Source organism: Notothenia coriiceps, unplaced genomic scaffold (genome assembly GCF_000735185.1).
Source record: "Notothenia coriiceps isolate Sejong01 unplaced genomic scaffold, NC01 NC01_scaffold00024667, whole genome shotgun sequence".
NCBI lineage: Eukaryota > Metazoa > Chordata > Actinopteri > Perciformes > Nototheniidae > Notothenia > Notothenia coriiceps.
Window position 1 is genome coordinate 6,721,487 of NW_011357368.1, and position 18,853 is coordinate 6,740,339.

Genomic DNA, 18,853 nt, shown 5'->3' on the forward strand with positions numbered 1-18,853 from the left:
ATTTAAAATTCTTCTTCTCGCCTACAAAGCCCTTAATGGGCAGGCGCCATCTTACCTTAAAGAGCTCATTATACCCTACTGTCCTACTAGGGCATTGCGTTCCAAGAATGCAGGGTTGTTGGTTGTTCCTAGAGTCTCTAAAAGTACAGTGGGAGCCAGAGCCTTTTCTTATCAAGCTCCACATTTGTGGAATCAGCTTCCAGTTTGTGTTCGGGCGGCAGACACCCTATCCGTTTTTAAGAGTGCGCTTAAGACCTTCCTTTTTGATAAAGCTTATAGTTAGGGCTGATTAGATTCAGCCCCTAGTTTTGCTGATATAGGCTTAGTTTTTCGGGGGACATCTTACTTCTTCCTTCTCTCTGTCTATACCTGTGTACTCTCATGTTCCGATTAACCCAGCTTCCCCAAATTTCTTTCTTTTTGGTGTCTATATACGCTGGGATCCGGAGTCATGGATGATCCTGCGGTCCTGTGTCCTGGATCGCGAGCCCTGGATCTTGAGTCGTGGCTGTGATCCTGGATCATAGATCCTGGATGGATATCCTTGTGGATTCATCTTCCTATCATACACACATGCATTTCCAAACATTCGGTCTATATGCTGTAAAATGTATTATCTCTTCGATTTATCTTAACATCTATTGCACGTCTGTCCGTCCTGGGAGAGGGATTCCACCTCTGTTGCTCTCCCTGAGGTTTCTCCCATGTTCCCCTTTAAACTGTGGGTTTTCTCCGGAAGTTTTTCCTTGTACGATGTGAGGGTCTAAGGACAGAGGGTTTCGTATTGTCATACTGATATTCTGTACAAACTGTGAAGTCCACTGAGACAAATGTAACATTTGTGATATTGGGCTATATAAATAAACATTGACTGATTGATTGATTGATATTTCAGTCCACACCAAATCGGCATTGCCATCCACAGAGGTCGCTAAAACTGACACCTCAGATTCAACATTGTTTGTGATTCACTGCATAAACTAAACTGATACTCTTCAGAGCCCTAGGGAATAGCTTCCTTCTCAGTCACCAACTAACCAAACACTTGCAGGGACTTTCCAGGTCATTTTGTACTTGGCCTATTCCAGGGACTTACAGCACTATATATATCAGTGTATACGCTCTGCAGTTAACAAACATAATTACTTTTTTGGTCTTGTAAGTCCACTTTCTACACACACCACTGTGGCTTTGCATAGTATTCCGCAAGGGGAAATGTTGAACTATAACATTGTGCCTCACTTCTGCAATGCATGCAATTTCTATTCATGATTAGTACATATAGTCATATTATATGTTCCCAATGTCGTTTGACATATTCTAATGAGCCGTCTTGTTGACAGATTAGCACATGCAGAATGAGTTCAGAGCTGTGACCTTTTACATATCAGAGTGTTATATTGAAATCTCGGACATGAAGCAACCAATGAACCAGTTTCATAAGCTTTAGCAACATAGGATCTGTAATGAACAGTGCAGTCATGTTTGATTACAATCAATAAAACTGAGACTGAATTAGACTTTTGCTTGAGAAGAATCACTTTAAGTGCTTAATCCCATCCTTTGTGTCAGCAAAAAATAAAAATGGGAATAGAATTAAAAGAAAGGAATCAACAGAGCCTATGTCCGAAATAATGGAATTTTGTAGCAAATTTGTAACTATCATAGTTATAGTTATAAACTTGGATTGTAAAGACACATCACTTAGCCATCATGGTCAGATTACACACACGCCATGTGTCCCAACCATAGACTGTATATGTCCCAACACAAGCACTGCTTGAGCTGAAACACTGGCCGGCTGGTTCTTGGAAGAAGTGTCATGTTTTGCAGATTGTAAAGTGTGTCATGAATTATGAGGACCCACTCTCACTGCCTCAATGCCAAAATGTTAGCACACACTTGTTCACACACATGGACTCAGATACACACACATGCACAATAAAGTGGTTCTCGTGCTACAGGACTTTTAGGAAGTAACTTAAGCTCTTTAAATCAGCTCTGACATGACATCAGTGATCAATCCAGGGTGTCTTTAAGATAAGAAGTTACCAGCATTGTATGCCTTTGTTATCATTCTTACTGATGACAAATCCAATAACACAATTCTTGCTGATCATTTCCACAGCGTCACAAGTGTTTATGTCATGTGTTTAATTAAGCTGATAAAAGTTGACCCAGTGGCCTGGGCAGACTTAGTTACACATTATCTATAATGCCTTCGTCCAAAATAAACTAAATACCCTGATCCATTCTTCACAGATCTGTTGGTGCTGATTTGGGATGATTACAAATTTAAATACAATGATAAACCCTTTGCGAACAGATGCAATCTTCAAAATAATTCACAATGCAACTTTATACTCAAGAGGAATTCTAAGGACAAGTTGATCTATTTATAATAACAGGAGTGACTAAGAATCAGGGGACTTTACAGCCACGTAACTGTGAGGCTTCATATTTACAGTTACTGAAAGGAGTAGTAATATGCCTGGGCAAAACACTTCCTGAACCATAGTTACTTTTATCAATAAAAGAGTATTGATATAATCCAGAGGTTTGCAAATGATGTGTTGAATCACATACTTGGTTGAAAGTATTGAAATGTAAGCAAAGAATGATTACCACAATGCAAACATACTTTGTTACAACTTGAAGTTCTGCATTCAAAATGTCTAGTTTAGTAAAAGTACATAATGTGATCAGCTAAATGTACTTACATATCATTATGAAAAATGTCCCTTTCATCCACAGCAACAGGTTTCATCTTCTTTGCTTTTTTATCTACAAAATAAAAAATAGTAAATCTTAGAAGACTTCTATTGTAGTTTTGTTGGTGGACAAGTTACAACTGTATCCCTGCAATTAGCATACATAGCCTTGTACAGCTAACACTTGTGCATGCATAATTAGCCACATAACTCAAAAACCTGTGTGGGTATCTTTATACAGTCTATGGTGGGTCATGTATTCAGGGCTTACCAAAAAGGCACATGCAAAACTGAATTGAGATGCAAAACCACCATAAACAGAATACACACAACTTCAAAGAGATGCAAAATGAGTATTAATATACAAAAGAAAGACAACCAAAACTACAAAGACACGACTTTTGGTTGTCGTTTTGTGTGTCTGTGACCTTTTGTATCTAAATACAAAGAGTTGGGAGCTCTTACATGTCTGTGCCAATGGTCTATCATAGGGTACATTTAATTAATAGTAAAACATGTACAATATATTGTTTTGAAATATAATGTAGTTAAAGTACAATGTAGCGTGATTGGAAAATACTGAAGTAAATGTTCAAGGAGGCTACCTTTTAACTTAGGTACCGGATTTTAGAAGGTCTTAAAGTAGTAACCTGTGAAAGTAATATAGGATTATTGTCTCCTAAATTTGACATTTAATATTTTTAGCTTATTATCCAGGTGTCCTCTGTCTCTACCCTTCCCATGACATGAAGCGTTCTGTTACCTCTGCTGCTCTCTCTGGAGATTGTGCAACGCTGAAGTTGATAAACAAAGCCACGTGTTGAAGGGAAGTTTCCAAAGTGGGCGGGCCTCGTGTATTTCCGGGTTCTCAGACGAGGATATAAGACGAGCTGCGCAATGAAAACAGTAGACCAGAAACACACATCGCATACAAGAAGGGACACATATAAACTCAAACAGGGATTGTTTCCTGTTATTTTTTAGATCAATTTTGCTCAAAGTCATCGAAGCAAGATGCCTTTTCTCGGACAGGACTGGAGGTCACCGGGTCAGAATTGGACAAAGACCCAGGAAGGATGGAAGAAGACCACAGCAGACGAGAAAAACAACAATGTCTCCGTGGAGAGGTTGGTTAAAAAAAAAAAAAGCAACCATGTGAAATTTCGCTGTCTTCTCTCCATCACAAAGGTTTTGAGATGACATAACTCTTAAACACAACATTACTTGTTTAAGTTAGAGAAATATGAAGGGGGGGAGGAAGTCCAAACAGCATTAAGAACAAAGGCAGGGTGACTGACAAACATAGGCCTTCGTGCTGTTTCCATCCCCTTAACCTCAGTGTCTTTGTTATTCTGGGCCACTGAGCTATTAATAACCTCACAACAAGTGAGTGGATTAACAGACGTCTGGTTAATGCCTACACTAACACGAATAACCTGTCTTTAACATAACCTACAGTTACCTTTTTAATCACATGTGATACCTTGTTTTGATGATGTTGTGTCTTCTTTACTAAGAGTTCTGCATATAAACAGTACTGAGACAAAATGATGCCTTTAATGAAATATGTGCCCTTGTTTGTTTTTTTTCAGCTTCTGCAAAGCCGAGGAGGAGGAGTGTTTCAACAAGGAGAACCGGCTGATCTCTCTCAGCTACGACATGGCTGCCAAGAAGAGGAAAAAAGACCAAATGAACAACAACATCAAGGTCCCCTGTGAGTCTCAACGAAAGGGCCCACACTGTCTAACTAATTGTTTTAAGGATTTTGTAATTTATGTGTGGGGTAAAAAGTCACGGAATATAATTTAAATATACCAAAAACATTAACAGGAGAAGCTCACAAGTGTGTTTTGTAACTGATAATAATGTTTATGATTAATTTACATCCTTTTTCTCAACTCCAATTCAATATACTGACTCTGCATGTTATTGGTGTTGTGTGCATTTGTCACCGTACTTATAAGCTGCTTAATGAGGGAAGGCCGCTAATATAAACATTGTGATTCCTTTCAGATTTCCACAGGGAGAAGTGGATTTATGTTCATAAAGGAAGCACCAAAGAGGTAACAAATCAACTCATTTCAGCTTTTCACACCTTCATTGCTTGTGTAAACATGCTGAGATAACTCCTGCCAAGGCTCGCAATCTAATACCCTGATAATTGAATTTTCCCAGCGCCACGGATATTGTACACTGGGAGAAGCCTTCAACCGCTTAGACTTCTGCAGCGCCATCAAGGAAACGAGGAGATTCAATTACGTCGTCAGAGTGAGTCCTCGTCTCTTTGTTTTCTTCTGTGCATTTCTGTTTCTCTCCTTTGTGCTAGTCATTGGCAGGGAAGAGGTTAAGGTTAAGAGCGGGTGTAGGCTTCTGCCTGGCTCTTATCAATGTTCTGCAGACAAGAGTCTCTAATGGAGATGATACCGACCCAGGGAGTGTATGAATGTGTGTGTTAGTTGTAGGGCAAAAGTGTGACGTAGCATGACATTTGTCTGATCACTTAAGCCATTTGGCATCCCTAAATAGAATTTAAACAAATGCTTTATTTAGAATGAGTTCCTATTTGAATTTAATTTGATCCACTAAAGGTAGGAATAGACATCATCAGCATTCATTATATCATTATCAATAATTTAATTTCATCATGGGATGGCAATAGAAAATCCCTTATAGTTGAATTTGGAGCTTTTCCCCTCCACATCAAAGTGTCACCACACTGAACCACACAGCAGCTCTCCCACATGTGCTCCCATGTGAGTGGGGGGGGGTCTTTGGGGGAGGTGACAGCTGGCTGTGCAGTGAGGTGCGACAACCCGACAGGGGTTTATAAAACCAGACTCGGTGGTTGTCAGGTGATTCAGACACACACACACACACACACACACACACACACACAGAGAAGTTTTTCACAGGAAAGTTTGACATTTGTTTTCCTTTTCTACTCAAGCATTGGATTGACCTTTTTGCCGCAGGTTCAAGCTTATAAGAGCAGTGTTGTAATCCCAAAGAACAATACGGCTGTGTAACACTAGTGTCCAGTCTGGACACGCTGTCCTAGGTCACCGCTCTTCACTGGTTGTGTGTGATGGCATTTGTGGGTTTGTTTGACTCCGTCTCAGTTACACGGATCGGGTTCTTCCACAAAGAGACAAAAAGAGCTCCTCTCTTTTCCCTGGAGGTTATTTCAAGGAGACAGAAACCTTAAAATGATCGTGTAAGGCTGTTATATCGTTACTAGAATATACTGATGCTGCGTCCCTGGAAAAGTATGAGCCACACGCCAAGCTGTGAAGTGCAGTTCAGTGAACAGCCAGGGCTATAAGTAGATACAGAAACGCACATTGTTCTGCCCGGCTGCTCTACAAAGAGAGGAGCACTCAATGAGCTGCTAAAAGGAGAAGGGCACAGGATTAGGTTTTTAGGAAAGAATGAGAGAAAGAAGAGTTAGCGAAAAAGCTTAACATTTGTAGAAACTGACAGGGATGAAGTCAGTTGAAGGAACAAAGTAATTTAGTTCAAAGGTGGGAATTATTAAGAAGATTTGACTTTAGAGAAACGCAATGAGAAGTTTGTGCTACCTCTTATTATTTTCCTGCTAGCACTGCTCCTCTACATTTCACCCAAAACCCCCTCACAATATGTTGATGTTGATATGCTGACAAATGTTCCGGTGAGAATTGAGCAAGGGGGAACTTGAGTTTCTCCATGACGTCACATCGTCTGTAACTAGCCAGACATGCCACCCTGGAACCCAATATTGTCTGCTAGCCAACAGCAACACACACACACACACACACACACACACACACACACACACACACACACACACACACACACACACACACACACACACACACACACACACACACAAACACATGTGCAGACACATTCTGTCACATCAATCAGCTAATTCACATGACAGAAGGATCAGGAGTCAAATGATTAAAAGCTTGTTTGCTGAGGCTGATGTTGTTGACAGCCCGGGCGTTTGTCCAACACCTTTTCCAGTAGACTCTGATAAAAAGTGATCTTAGCCAAGAATCCTGCTGGAGCCAGCTTCACTTGAGAGTAATGGCCAGGTGGAGCAGCTCCATATTTGTTTTAGACAGCCATTATCGTCACCAATCCAAGTGCTTTTGTGAGAATGCAGCATAACAAACATTAAGTAAGGAGGCGAAGGAACAGAGTCTTTGCAGCTGACGGGTTGAAATTGATGTTTTGTTTCTTTCTTTCTCTGCTCTAGCTTCTGGAGCTTATTGCCAAGTCCAAGCTGCCCTCGCTCAGCGGAGTGGCGCAGAAAAACTACATGAATATTCTGGAGAGAGTGGTTCAGAAAGGTGAGTGTCTACCCACTTCTGCTTTTTACAGTCACTCAACTCTTTTTCTCCTCTTGTTTGTGTTGAAGGGTTTAATGTCCTGCTCTTACTGCTCACACTTCTTACTTCAAATCACAATTCTTGCACATTCCAAGTCCATTCCATTTTCTTTATTGTTGGATCAAATGTACTAAATGTACCACATGTTGCACTAATAAGTGAGGAAATTAGCGTGATGACCTGTAAAGAAGGCAGAGGAGTGAATTTAGTGCTTTAACTGCGCAGTGAAAAACACTTGACAGTCACCAGGCGCCTCAGTATAAACTAAATGTTCCCTCTGCTAAACAGAGATTCAGCTTGTTTAGGTGGCGTTATGAAACCTGTTGGCCAAATATTATAAACGCCACAAGACAAGAGTGTTTGTGTTGCACTGTTGGAGAAGCCTGTCACACAAGATTTTCATCGACATGACTACACTGTAGCTATGTTCGTTTGATAAATAAAGAACCTTGAACCTTGTACAGCCACTTCCAAAACATTTGCTTTAACAACGTGCTTTTTAATGACTCTTTCATTGACAATGACAATTCATATTTTGCTGCTTGGAAGCTACACATCTCGCTGTAACACTTGCGTTTTTAAGCTAATGAATTATGGCAAATATGTTCTGATTTCCTCCTCAGTTCTGGATGACCAGCAGAACGTCCGTCCCATCAAGGAGCTGCTGCAGATGCTCTACATCTCGCTGTGTGGTCTCGTCCAGGACATGGGCAAATCCGTCCTGGTGGGGAACATCAACACGTGGCTGCACCGCATGGAGAACATCCTGCAGTGGCAACAGCAGCTGGACAACATCCAGATCAAAAGGGTAAAAAATACACGCAAATAAACAAGAGAATATCAGGAACGCCAGCTTCAGATTTCCATTATATTTATGTTCCTCCTGTTTCCTGCAGCCCACGTCTACAGGCATGAGTCTGACTGACCTGCCTGTCAGTCTGCAGCTGAACATCATGCAGCGTCTGAAAGACGGCAGGGACCTGGTCAGCCTGGGTCAGGTGTGCCCCGAGCTGGGGCCCCTCACCGAGGACCGGCTCCTGTGGAAGAGACTCTGCCAGTACCACTTCACAGACAGACAGGTATGTAGGACTTAATAGGTGTACCTAAATGTATTTAGAATGAGGCTTCAGATAACCTCCAGGTTACTTACTTGACACTGTAAATCCCATTTAAAGGGACTATACAAGGATAAAAACATTTCTGCATTAAAATAGGAGACTGAGTAACCTTTAAGAATGCCCAAAACATGCACAAAGTCTCAGGCTTTACTCTAAAGTATAGTAGGTTACAGTGAAGCTTTACTTTAAGTTAGAGTGCTTTAGATTTATTCTTATTGTTTAAGGCTCCATCTTTTGAACAGTTTCTCTTTGCCCTTGCAGTGAATTGGCATTCAAAATAAATTCTCAAGAAAGCTGACATTAAAGTAGATATTTCTAAAACCTTTTTTCTCTCCTTGGGTCGTGTCTTAAAGTGTGTTTACTTCTTCTTCAGATCCGAAAGCGTCTGATGGTGTCAGACAAAGGTCAGCTGGAGTGGAAGAAGATGTACTTCAAGCTGAGCCGCTGCTATCCTCACAGAGAGGAGTACATCGACACCCTGCACTTCTGCTCACACTGCCACATCCTTTTCTGGAAGGTAGTATTTATTTATATTTTGCATTTGATCAAAGTGGATATGCAACAAAAATATCACCTTTTTGTGAAACTGAATAAATAAACCTGTGTTATATTTATCGTTTTTTGTTGTTATCTTTTTCTAGGATACAAACCATCCCTGCACAGCCAACAACCCTGACAGTTGCACCATGGCCCTCTCCCCTCAGGGCTTTATCAACCTTTTTAACTTCTGACCCCTCCCCCTAAAATCCAGATGAACTGACTGTACATACTGTACATAGAAATGTGCAATTTTGTTTTATAGCAGAATGAATTCCTGGATGTGTATTTTGTTGAGGCGTGCTGGAGGGGCCTCAGGCAGTGGGACGATTTTGCAATTGAGTTTTATTTTTTTGTTTTTGAAAGAGTGCAAACCTCTGGGAGAGTTCCAGTTGAAAGCGAGTAAATGTGACGGAGAGGAAAAGAGATGTAGCAGTGGGCCTGTGGATGGAGGATAAAGGGAACACTTTGCTGTCAGGGTTTAGTCTTAGTTTATTGTGCTTTTTCAAAGGACACCTCCAAAGTAAACACAGCTCTTGACCTCAGATGTGTGCACTTGTTTTTCCCAAATTTGGGAGTTCGTTTTAATTTTCGTTGGGTGTTCAAACCTTGAAATGTTCGAACACAGGAAGTAAGATTATTCAAACCTGTTTTGAAATGTGTCCTGCTTACATGGTAAGATGCAATGCGTTTGAGGAAGTTTGCAATATTGTTCTTTCAGGCACTGGGATGTAGAGACGTACAGTAAATCTTGAGTTGCTGCAGTAAGAGATATTAAGCATGGGAGTCCTTTATTGATCGCACCACATTTTCTATTTAACTTTAGTTGTTTTTCACTTTTATAAAGATTTGATATGACTGTTTTTTTTTTAAATTGTGTGTTCATTTTCTCATGTGACTGCTATAGCAACAGCTCTTGAGTACAGTATTACCCAAGATTGTAACCGTAGTCAGTATAACGATGGCGTGTGTCTTATCATGAAACTTGAAACAGGTACATCTATCTTCTTGTTGGCAATGCTTTCCCATCCTGATGCTTTCTTTTGTTTTAATCATCAGCAGCTAATGTCTCATTTACAGAAGTCTTTTACATTGGCTGTCTGAAGCAACTTATTTTTCTGTAGTCGCGCATGTTTTTTTTAAACACTCAGCTGATTGTTAACTTATTTATTGAGATTCTTACAAGGAACTGAAATATTAGGATGAAGGTGCAATTGTTTTACCCAGACTTTCCTCTATTACTGTGCAGGCAGTGAGGAATAATGTACATGCTATGCAATGCATTCTCTTTATGTTCTGTTGAATAAATAAAAGAAGAAAAATAATCTAACTTGTGCCATTGCCTCCATTTCACATCTTAACATGATATTTCTGAGCCAACACTAAAGTATTTTGCTGGACAATTCGTATCCAGATTTAAAATGCACACTAGCTTTTGTATAGAGGTCTGTGGTGTTGCCTGTTGCTGAACGCTAGATTGTGCCCTCTATTGGACACATGATAAACTGCAAAGTAGTACAAAAAAGATCTTGGTAATTAAATAAACTTATAAAAGAAATGTGACTTATTTACTAAGTACCTTCAAATACAAGCGGACCTCTCCATTGTCTTTAAAGCAACACAAAAAGCATATCATTTTTTTAAACAATTGTTTCAGCAGGACAACAGTTGAAGTTAAAACAAAAATATAAAAAGCAAATTAAACCGTTTTGTACGACAGTACCAACAATATAACAATTCACTGCTTGTTACATGTCGTTTTCGATAAATAATATGTATACAAATATTATGTAGTTATTTTTATATTACAAAGAAATATGTTTTAGCACAAAAGACATTTGTAATAGTGTGTGTTTCCAGCAGTGTTGCACATACAGTACTGATCCTTAGAGGGAGTGTAGGTAGGTAGCTTTTTATAGAGAAAGTCAACATTTGGAAGCGTGTCCGACTTGCTAAGGCATAAAAGAGACGGCTGGAAAAACTATAAAGCTGAACATGTCATGTTCCTCAATCAAATCTGCTGGTTTGAGGCATTTTGCCCAGAATGTTTACAACAAAAAGGTGCCCTTGTATTGTTGCTTTGATAGCAGATAAAGAAGGCAATGTTAATAATACATTCCCATATTTTCCCCATCATTTCTGATCTGCATTATCAAATGTAAAGCTTGCTACCTAGCTAATATCAATCTATCTTTAATACACAATCTCCTCTTTTAATACAACTATCATGCAAACATATCATCTACAGTGTTTGCCTCATGGAACACATAAATAGCTCTCAGATTTGAATTCCAGCAGTTGTCGCCAGTGTTGGACATACAGAAGAACATCGATTCAAATTACATTTTTGCATATTGTCAGTGCACCATTACTTGTTTTCTAAAACAAGTGTATCTCTTCTAAAATATGATGAAGATATGACATAAGAGCTAAAAGAATGTGGTCGGAATATTATATTCTAACCAATAAAAGTCTGAGAGGCCCTTGAATTTTAAACCTTCCGTTTTTTCAGCAGTAAAGAAAATGTTCCTGTTCTCCTCGCCTTGATTTGAATAGCAGTTGATGGTTTTGAGTTTTCATTGTGCCACGCCTGCTGGAATTTGACCCTTGATTCCAGCTCTAAAAAACATTCCTCTTTGGCAGCATTACACCGTCTGTCTGAGCTCCCACTGCATGTGTACCAACTCCAGAGGGTCCTGACGCACTGAGAATCCCCTGCTCTATGAGGTGTAGCGGGGAAAGTACTCGGCACTGCAGAGCTGCTGTCCTGTGTATGCAAACAGGAGCATTATGTGACACATGTTTGCATATTTCCAGCTTTAAGAGAGTATAAAAGAGTGCCATGCTTATAATAATCTGCTAAGGAAAGCAAAGAGAAGAGTTACCAGAGTTAGTAAATGTCACAGAGAGGCACGTTCTCTCTTTCAGAGTTCTTAATAATCCACTCAATAGCATCACAACCCTAAAGATCCACACAGAAAGACAGCAGGTTAAAGAGGAGATATATAGATATGCAGGTGAACAGTGCTGAAAAGTGTAACTTTTAGCTGCATGTCCGGAAAACTCACATTGGAACTGCAGAAAAACGTACAGAGACAGAAAAGTCCCAGTTAGAAGGCATGCAAAGAAATCACCAACACATCCAAGTTCAGAAATAGCAAGATTTAATAAGTGCACAAATGTAAATGTGCTTGTATTACCTTTATGGCATTAGCTGACATTCTCATTGCCATCATCCCCTCTAGGTAACTGCCTAGACTTAGTCCCTTGACTGTGATGATGGCCTCCTGGGTCAGGATGGTACTGAGGAGGTGACAGAGAGTTATTGTAAGACATGAAAAGACAGAAATGACACTGCATACCTGCAAGACCCAATGTCTCTGAAACAAGAAGGCATAACTAACAATGTACTCACACGTCAGGGTTGTCTGGGTGCGGTCTGTAAAGAAGCCTCTCATCCACTGAAATCAGGTTGGTGAGAGTAATCTAGGGGATAAGTACATTTCCGTAATTATGGTATATTTACACGGAATATATGATGAATATAAAATGCACACTATTGATGAAGTAGCCATTGCAATGTACCACACAGTATGTCTGCGTGGTATATGAAGATAGCAAATCAAACTTAAGTGTATTATGATGTATGTGAGTTCAGTTTGTTCAACATTTGAAAGCTTTCAGTATGAACTTACATTTGTTGAGCACAGCTCCATCTTCTTCTTCTCTGGGTCCACTATGGAGTGTTCCTGCACGTACGTCTGCGTGTGGTTGGTTCCCAGTATCTATTCCCACAATAATACAAGTCACTTAACATATACCTTTATCTTGTCTCCATGTATGCATGCCTCTGACTGCCTCTGACTGTATACTTCTATATTTCTAAACATCTGAATGTTAATGTTGTGGGGACTGACCGCTCGCACAATGCCCGGCAGGCCCCACTCTGTGCTGAGCAGTCTGTGGCTGTGCAGGCGTCCCTCTGCGTCCAGACTGCGGTCCAGGACATCCACCCCCACCACGTTAGGGTTCATGGGGTTTGGGTACTTCCTCATGGCAGCCTTGATCACCGTCTCCCAGGGGTAACTGAGCGCAAAACAGAACAAGTAGCATGAAGGGGAAAAACATATAGTAGGCCTAAATGATCACTATTGGCTGCAATTGGCTGGCTATCTTTTGATAAACTGAAATGGTTGACTATGGAATGTGTTTTATAATCTCAATATTGAATCACATGTGCAAAAAAAACAACCTTCCAAATCCTGAGACATAGCCACCCCATATTGACTTCCCTTATCTGGGACAAGGCTGTGATTTGGGTTGAATCCTGATGATAAATGCTCATACTTGTCTACATTCAAAAGCCTATTATAACGAGCAGGTGGAATACTGAGCAGAATCATACAGGCGTCTGATTAAAATCAGATGTATTTAAACTTGGTAAATATGAATAAAGGTCCCATCAACATAGTCCACATGAGAGACCATATGATTATTATAAACAATAAACCGACCTGAAAACATGTTCCGTGCTCCAAATCTTCATCTTTCAAAAGTCTTGGCCTTATCGCTGAGAATCCCTCCGTGGTCCAAATTCACATTTCACCGGAACATTTAAACATGAAACACTAACGCTTTTCCAGTGATAAGACAGAGATAGCAGGGCCTATGAAGAGAGCTCCCGACCATCACTGAGGGGAGTCCAAGGGATGCGCATGTAGGCGTCTCCTCGCACATCAATCATGCGTAAAGACTGCACACTGTGCCCTGCTGATCCCCGAGTGACAGGAGAAACCGACAGGAAAGGTGTAAAGTATAGATTAAAACAAACAGCTGTTACGGTAGAGGACAAGAGGAATGCCGGTGCAAAAGAGAAGAGACCAAATGTCAAGACAGACCGAGTGAGATACGGGCTTCTGCTCAGGTATTTCAAAAATAAAAGCCCAACTTTTGTTAAACCCAATATCTGTCTCGGATTTTGTAATATCAGATCAAAATAGCTATACATATTTCGATGTACTGTTTTACTGGAATTGCATTGCTAAGCAACAGGGTCATTTTGAACTTCCTGTCAGTTGATGTCACCAAATCACTGCAACAGTTTGTGAAATGGTACTGTATGAGACAATTACAAAAGTAATTGTGGCTTTTTTTGTACACACATTTGTAAAGTTTGGACAGCAACATTTGGGTATCCATTGTGTTTTGCACATACACTATTCAATTAATTTCTTGTCCATCAGTTGATTAATCTTTTTTCTGTTTTATTTTGAAGGCAATACCAATTTCTCCTCTTTCTCTTTGTGTTTCTGACTTGACGATGCTGCTGTAGCACTGCTGTCACTGCTGTGCTGCTGCATCCGCCTCCATGTGTGCGCATGCGCTTAGCATCTTCTTTCCATCATCCCGGTCAAGTGGCACAACCGAGCTGCATCAAGCTAGAAAGAGACAGCATGGAGAAAGTAGGAAATACAGTGACATCACTTCCAAATAAACCCTCTGGTTTTGAGAATGAAAATATATTCACTAAAGATTAACCTCAAACTGTTGCCGTAAAGTTATTTAAAGATAACGTAAACCAATTATTCAATTGTTGTCAATCAAGTATAGGCCGGCTATGAGTCATTCAGGTTTCAACTCTTAGGATTTAATTCACAAAGCAGCTGCCAGCATGTCTGGATCGGATGAGTTAATGTATTAATAGTTTAAATAGAGCTATATTTTGTATTGCTTTTTGTATTGCTGTTGTTTTTTGTTGTTGTTATTTGTATAGCCACAAAAGGTTTGGACTAAATATGTAGCCTATATAAACATTTTTTCACATTTTTGACTTCGAAAACCTTTATTGGTGCATTTTATTTTGAAAGTTTGGTCGGATGTGTAAGGTGTATTGTGTTTCGCTTGTCGCTGGCGGTGTGCGGGTTCAGAGGGATCCAGTCAGGCGAGGCGCAGTGGAGGCTAGTGTGGTCCATTTACGAGAAATCCATGCCATCGCCGTTTATGCCACGGCCCGTTCATTGCACACTGGATACGGAACACTTTATAATTTCATAGAGAACAAGCTCATCTGATCCCATGCTGGAATAACGCACACTGCATGACCTTGCATTGAAAGTCATTATAGAGGGATTTTTTTTAAAGCACCGACACGGTAAGGTAATAAGCATCTTCATTCGCGATAAGGCGAGATCAATGTCGATATTTTGGGATTGTATATTGCCTTTGTGCAGTCGTTACAATTTAGACCACACTATCTTGGATGGATAGGAATTATGTTATTTTACAGATGCGAGAAGGAAAGAGCTTTTGGAAAAAACATAGTGATGAGAGGACTGCTCAGTCAGCCTGGTTGAAGGCCGGACTGCATACCGCAGAATTCAAATACTCGCCACTCCAATCGTTAATAATCCGATTATAAATCTATCAGCCTAAACCCGTCAGGAACACATACAATGCGGTTACATGTGTATTTCTAACAGTTGTGTATGGTTTATTTTTAGAGCAGTTTATGCGGACAGCGCTTGCAGGACTGATGCTGCAGCAGCGCTTGATCCGCTCCAGTTACGAGAGAGCGAGAGGGGGTGGGAGAGAGAGGGAGAGAGGGGGGTCTCGTATTTTTAGGGATCATTCAATCACATTGAGGCAGAGGCTGCCTGTGCTCCCTGCTACTGATCAGCATATGCGCCAGTCTGGTAGATGACCCATTTCAATGTAAAAGTGGGGCACGAGGCTCCCCCCCTCCTCATTATAAGTGCACACCAGGTTGAATGGTGGTCGTGCACGCCAAAAATCTGCTGACACATGCGCTCTGCTGGCCGGGGCTCCCAGCCTTTGTGTGCAATGGAGCATATCATGGCTCATTGGGCCAAGGGCTACTATAGCCTTGACCTTCTGTTGGCCTGGGATGGTTTCTTTTTGACGCTTCATAGGCCTACATGTTAAAGTTGAATCATTTTTATTTATTTCAGCATTATGATGTGCCAGTTAAAAAATAAGCATGTTTAGGGTGACATTATTGATTTATCGAAAGATGATACGATAATTACTCTGACCTACTTAATGCTGAGATTCCAGAGGCCTTCATTCTCACACCTCGCTTTATTTCAGGTCCTCGACCGCAGCCATGGAGATTGTCACACATTTTATAAATGACACCATAGAGTTCTACAAATGGACTCTAACTATTGCAGGTAATTATCATGTATCTTTGTCGTTTCACTTTTTGAGAGAAATTTTGTTTTGCAAAGGACTTAATGTGTTTGCACTTTAGGTAGGTTTTTCGTATGAAAACATTGAGTCATAAATTGGTGGTGCTTCAGTGGAAATTTGCAAAATAATGAGTCAAAGCTGCAATATAGTGGAAGAATGTGTGCATGGGCCATGGACATACAATAAATTGCAGCCTGTCCTCCTACAAAAAACGACCATATAGATTGATTGTTCAGCAGCTTATTACGACCCATAGTCACGTTTTAAAGTGTAGCACCTCTAGTGGTCGTGTAAGAAACAACATGCTCCCGTTGATTGCAAACGCTCCGGAGGGTCGTTTATTCACAAATAACCCTCTCTGGCAAATCCTAAATTGTGGAATAGTTTGGCCATTAAAATGCTTTTTGATTAGATTATAACGAGAAGTGTATATAATCCACGTCCAGTGGATGTGTAGGATCTATAGTGTGATAGATATTACAAAGATGATTTGAGGTCTCGCAAGGAGAACGTGTAAACAGTATACTACGTCTTTCCGCAGCGTCCATGTAAAGTTGGCGTCAACCCTCAAGGGGTGAAAACAATATTTCCGGTCTCGAAGTTTTCTTAATAAAACCGGAAGTATTCCCCTCACTGTCAAATGATTTCACAGTGATATCTGCATTACTCATTCACTAAAAAACATCAGTTTATCCACAATATTGATTGGTTTAAATTGTGTACAATGCTTTTGTGTTTTTAACCTTCGATTCGCAGAAACAAATGTTTTTTTCGGAGTTTAGACACTGCAGAGTTTCCGAAGACACTACACTACCCCAGAATCCTCAGCTATCGTTTGGGACTACAACATCCGCTTTGCTTTACAAACCTTGTGATTAGTCCTCAAGCTCTGTGATTGGATGTTGGAGTGGCAGTGTGACAAGGTTACGCCGAGCGTCAAACAGCTCTTTGAAATGGAATGTAACCACGGCAGACTATTCAAAACTGGACTTGAACGCCCCCCCAGAACTGTTTCGCAACATGTTCTATGGCACGTCTCTACTGGGAATTGTAGTTTTAAAAGACGTTTTCGTATTTCCCATAATTAGAAGTTGCCAAGTTATCAAATTTAAAACATATAATTAATAAATGGGTGACAATTGCTTGCGTCCAAACTGTCCATAATGGGCAGCATTAATATACCCACATGAAAGCTAAATGAAAGCTAAGGTAAGAATAGCTTTATTTAACAGGCTGGTCTTATGCTGTGACCCCCTCCTATTGTTAATTGATAAGCCTGAAACATGCACTTGTATAGGTTCAGAGGCAGATTTTGCAAATATGGCAGTAGCCATCGATCATTAAGATAAGATAAGATAAAATATACTTTATTGACCCCAAGTTGGAAAATGTTTTTGTTACGGCAGCATGTACTACTTTGTTCTACTCCACTACAATTCAGAGGTTAACCTGGTATTTTTACTCCACTACATTTATTTTAGTTACTTTGCAGATTCTGATTAATGACGTGAAATATATACAACCCTTAATTGCTGATATATTTATGATCCACGTCACGTATTCAGTTTCCGTGGCAGTTCTTCCAGTTTGTCCAAAGGTCTTCTAATCAGGGCTCTATAAATAGAGAACTACGTCAGATGTGTAATATTTAATGCAGCCGAACCGTGTATTACAATGCCGTTATGTGATGACTTTCAAAGAGAAAAGCAAGCACACTCGGAAAAAGTATTATTTTATTTTTTTATAATTATTTAAAATGTTTTCGGATTTCATATCGCATAAACACCATATCCCAACGTGCATGGTAAAACATCCAAATACCGAGCTTGAACAATAGCTGAGGATTATGGGTAGTTCGATGTTTTAGCCTATCAAAATCTCGAAAGGGAAAAACCTATGGGAAAAACACAAAAGCAGTGTACACAATTTAAACCAATTAATGTTGTGTAATTAAAAAGGATAAACTGATGTTTTTTAGTGGATGAGTACTGCAGATATAGCTTTAAAATCATTTGACAGTGAGGGGAATACGGTTTTATTATGAAAACTTCGAGACCGGAAATACTGTTTTCACCCCATGAGGGTTGACGCTAACTTTACATGGACGCTGCCGTTACACGTTCTCCTGGCGAGACCTCAAATCATCTTCATAACATCTATCAAACTATAGATCCTACACATCAACTGGACGTGGATTCTAAAAGTACAATATACACTTCTCGCTAGAAATCTCATCAAAAAGCATTTTAATGGCCAAACTATCCTACATTTTAGGATTTTCCAAAGAGGGTTATTTGTGAATATACAGTATACGACCCTCCGGAGCGTTTGCAGTCAACGGGAGCGCTAGAGGTCGAAAACCTTAAAACGTGATTATAGTTAAGCAATAGCTCACGACAGGCCGTGGTACATGCTCATTATATCACAGCTAAGGGGCGTGGTTCGGCCCGACGCGAAGCGGAGGCCGCGGTTGCACCTCGTTATAAGAGCGGTGCGTTCGTGTTGGGATCTTGTTGGAGTTGATATGTTCACTGGTGCATTCGTACGTATGACTACGACCGGTCAAAAAGTCACCCACGTGTTATTTTGGGTCCGGTTGTATGTGTAATTACATTATTTGTTGGTTTATTACCTAGTTGCGAGAGACCCAGATTATAACAAGCTATCGACAATCACAACAACGTATCGTTGGTGGGATCGTGATACAAAACACCGTCGTTCCGTTGCCTCCCTGATAAAATAAAACTTGTTAGTAATAAATGAGTCATTTTGATAAAATTTAATCTCACAATAAAAAGAAAGTATAACGGGTGCGAACCAGTTGGGCGCGGCAAGAGAAAAAGGGAGTTTCGTTATGAGTTGAAGTCCGCACCTATATACGAGAATATAGTGTCGAATCCCC

General features: G+C 40.2%; 3 protein-coding genes across 5 annotated transcripts in view; 2 read left to right on the top strand and 1 right to left on the bottom strand.

Moving 5' to 3' along the window:
• The first annotated feature begins 3,605 nt into the window (after positions 1–3,605).
• Positions 3,606–10,067, top strand: fbxo32 (F-box protein 32). Its single transcript, XM_010782577.1, has 9 exons — positions 3,606–3,838; positions 4,304–4,425; positions 4,725–4,774; positions 4,887–4,979; positions 6,955–7,048; positions 7,711–7,895; positions 7,984–8,166; positions 8,579–8,722; positions 8,847–10,067. Exons 1-9 carry the CDS (start codon positions 3,726–3,728, stop codon positions 8,934–8,936), a joined length of 1,074 nt encoding a protein of 357 aa, XP_010780879.1. The 5' UTR covers positions 3,606–3,725; the 3' UTR covers positions 8,937–10,067.
• On the bottom strand, positions 9,363–13,624 carry prelid3a (PRELI domain containing 3A). Of its 3 annotated transcripts, none has more exons than XM_010782574.1 (7): positions 13,257–13,624; positions 12,660–12,828; positions 12,438–12,527; positions 12,158–12,228; positions 11,943–12,045; positions 11,628–11,704; positions 9,363–11,509 (listed from the first exon to the last, which is right to left on the bottom strand). In XM_010782574.1, exons 1-6 carry the CDS (start codon positions 13,286–13,288, stop codon positions 11,633–11,635), a joined length of 537 nt encoding a protein of 178 aa, XP_010780876.1. In that variant the 5' UTR covers positions 13,289–13,624; the 3' UTR covers positions 9,363–11,509; positions 11,628–11,632. The 3 variants fall into 3 exon arrangements, with proteins under 3 accessions (XP_010780876.1, XP_010780875.1, XP_010780877.1); XM_010782575.1 differs by lacking the exon at positions 9,363–11,509 and adding an exon at positions 11,811–11,817 and having other exon boundaries at positions 11,627–11,704; XM_010782573.1 differs by lacking the exon at positions 11,628–11,704.
• Positions 13,625–14,677: 1,053 nt separating this feature from the next.
• The window catches only part of LOC104955464 (elongation of very long chain fatty acids protein 4-like), a 7,898-nt gene continuing 3,722 nt past the window's right edge, over positions 14,678–18,853 (top strand). Inside the window, exons 1-2 of the mRNA XM_010782791.1 lie at positions 14,678–14,893; positions 15,850–15,932. Of these exons, the coding sequence (XP_010781093.1) occupies positions 15,866–15,932 (67 nt within the window). The 5' untranslated portion in view covers positions 14,678–14,893; positions 15,850–15,865. The remainder of the gene's footprint in view (positions 14,894–15,849; positions 15,933–18,853) is intronic.

Coding starts and splice junctions, on each gene's coding strand:
- fbxo32 (XM_010782577.1), top strand. CDS start 3,726: ATGCCTTTTCTCGGACAGGACTGGAGGTCACCGGGTCAGAATTGGACA. Junction 7,049..7,710: donor GGAGAGAGTGGTTCAGAAAG/GTGAGTGTCTAC, acceptor TTTCCTCCTCAG/TTCTGGATGACCAGCAGAAC. Junction 7,896..7,983: donor ACAACATCCAGATCAAAAGG/GTAAAAAATACA, acceptor TGTTTCCTGCAG/CCCACGTCTACAGGCATGAG.
- prelid3a (XM_010782573.1), bottom strand. CDS start 13,288: ATGAAGATTTGGAGCACGGAACATGTTTTCAG. Junction 12,229..12,437: donor TGGAGCTGTGCTCAACAAAT/GTAAGTTCATAC, acceptor CTTATCCCCTAG/ATTACTCTCACCAACCTGAT. Junction 12,046..12,157: donor CACCCAGACAACCCTGACGT/GTGAGTACATTG, acceptor TCACCTCCTCAG/TACCATCCTGACCCAGGAGG.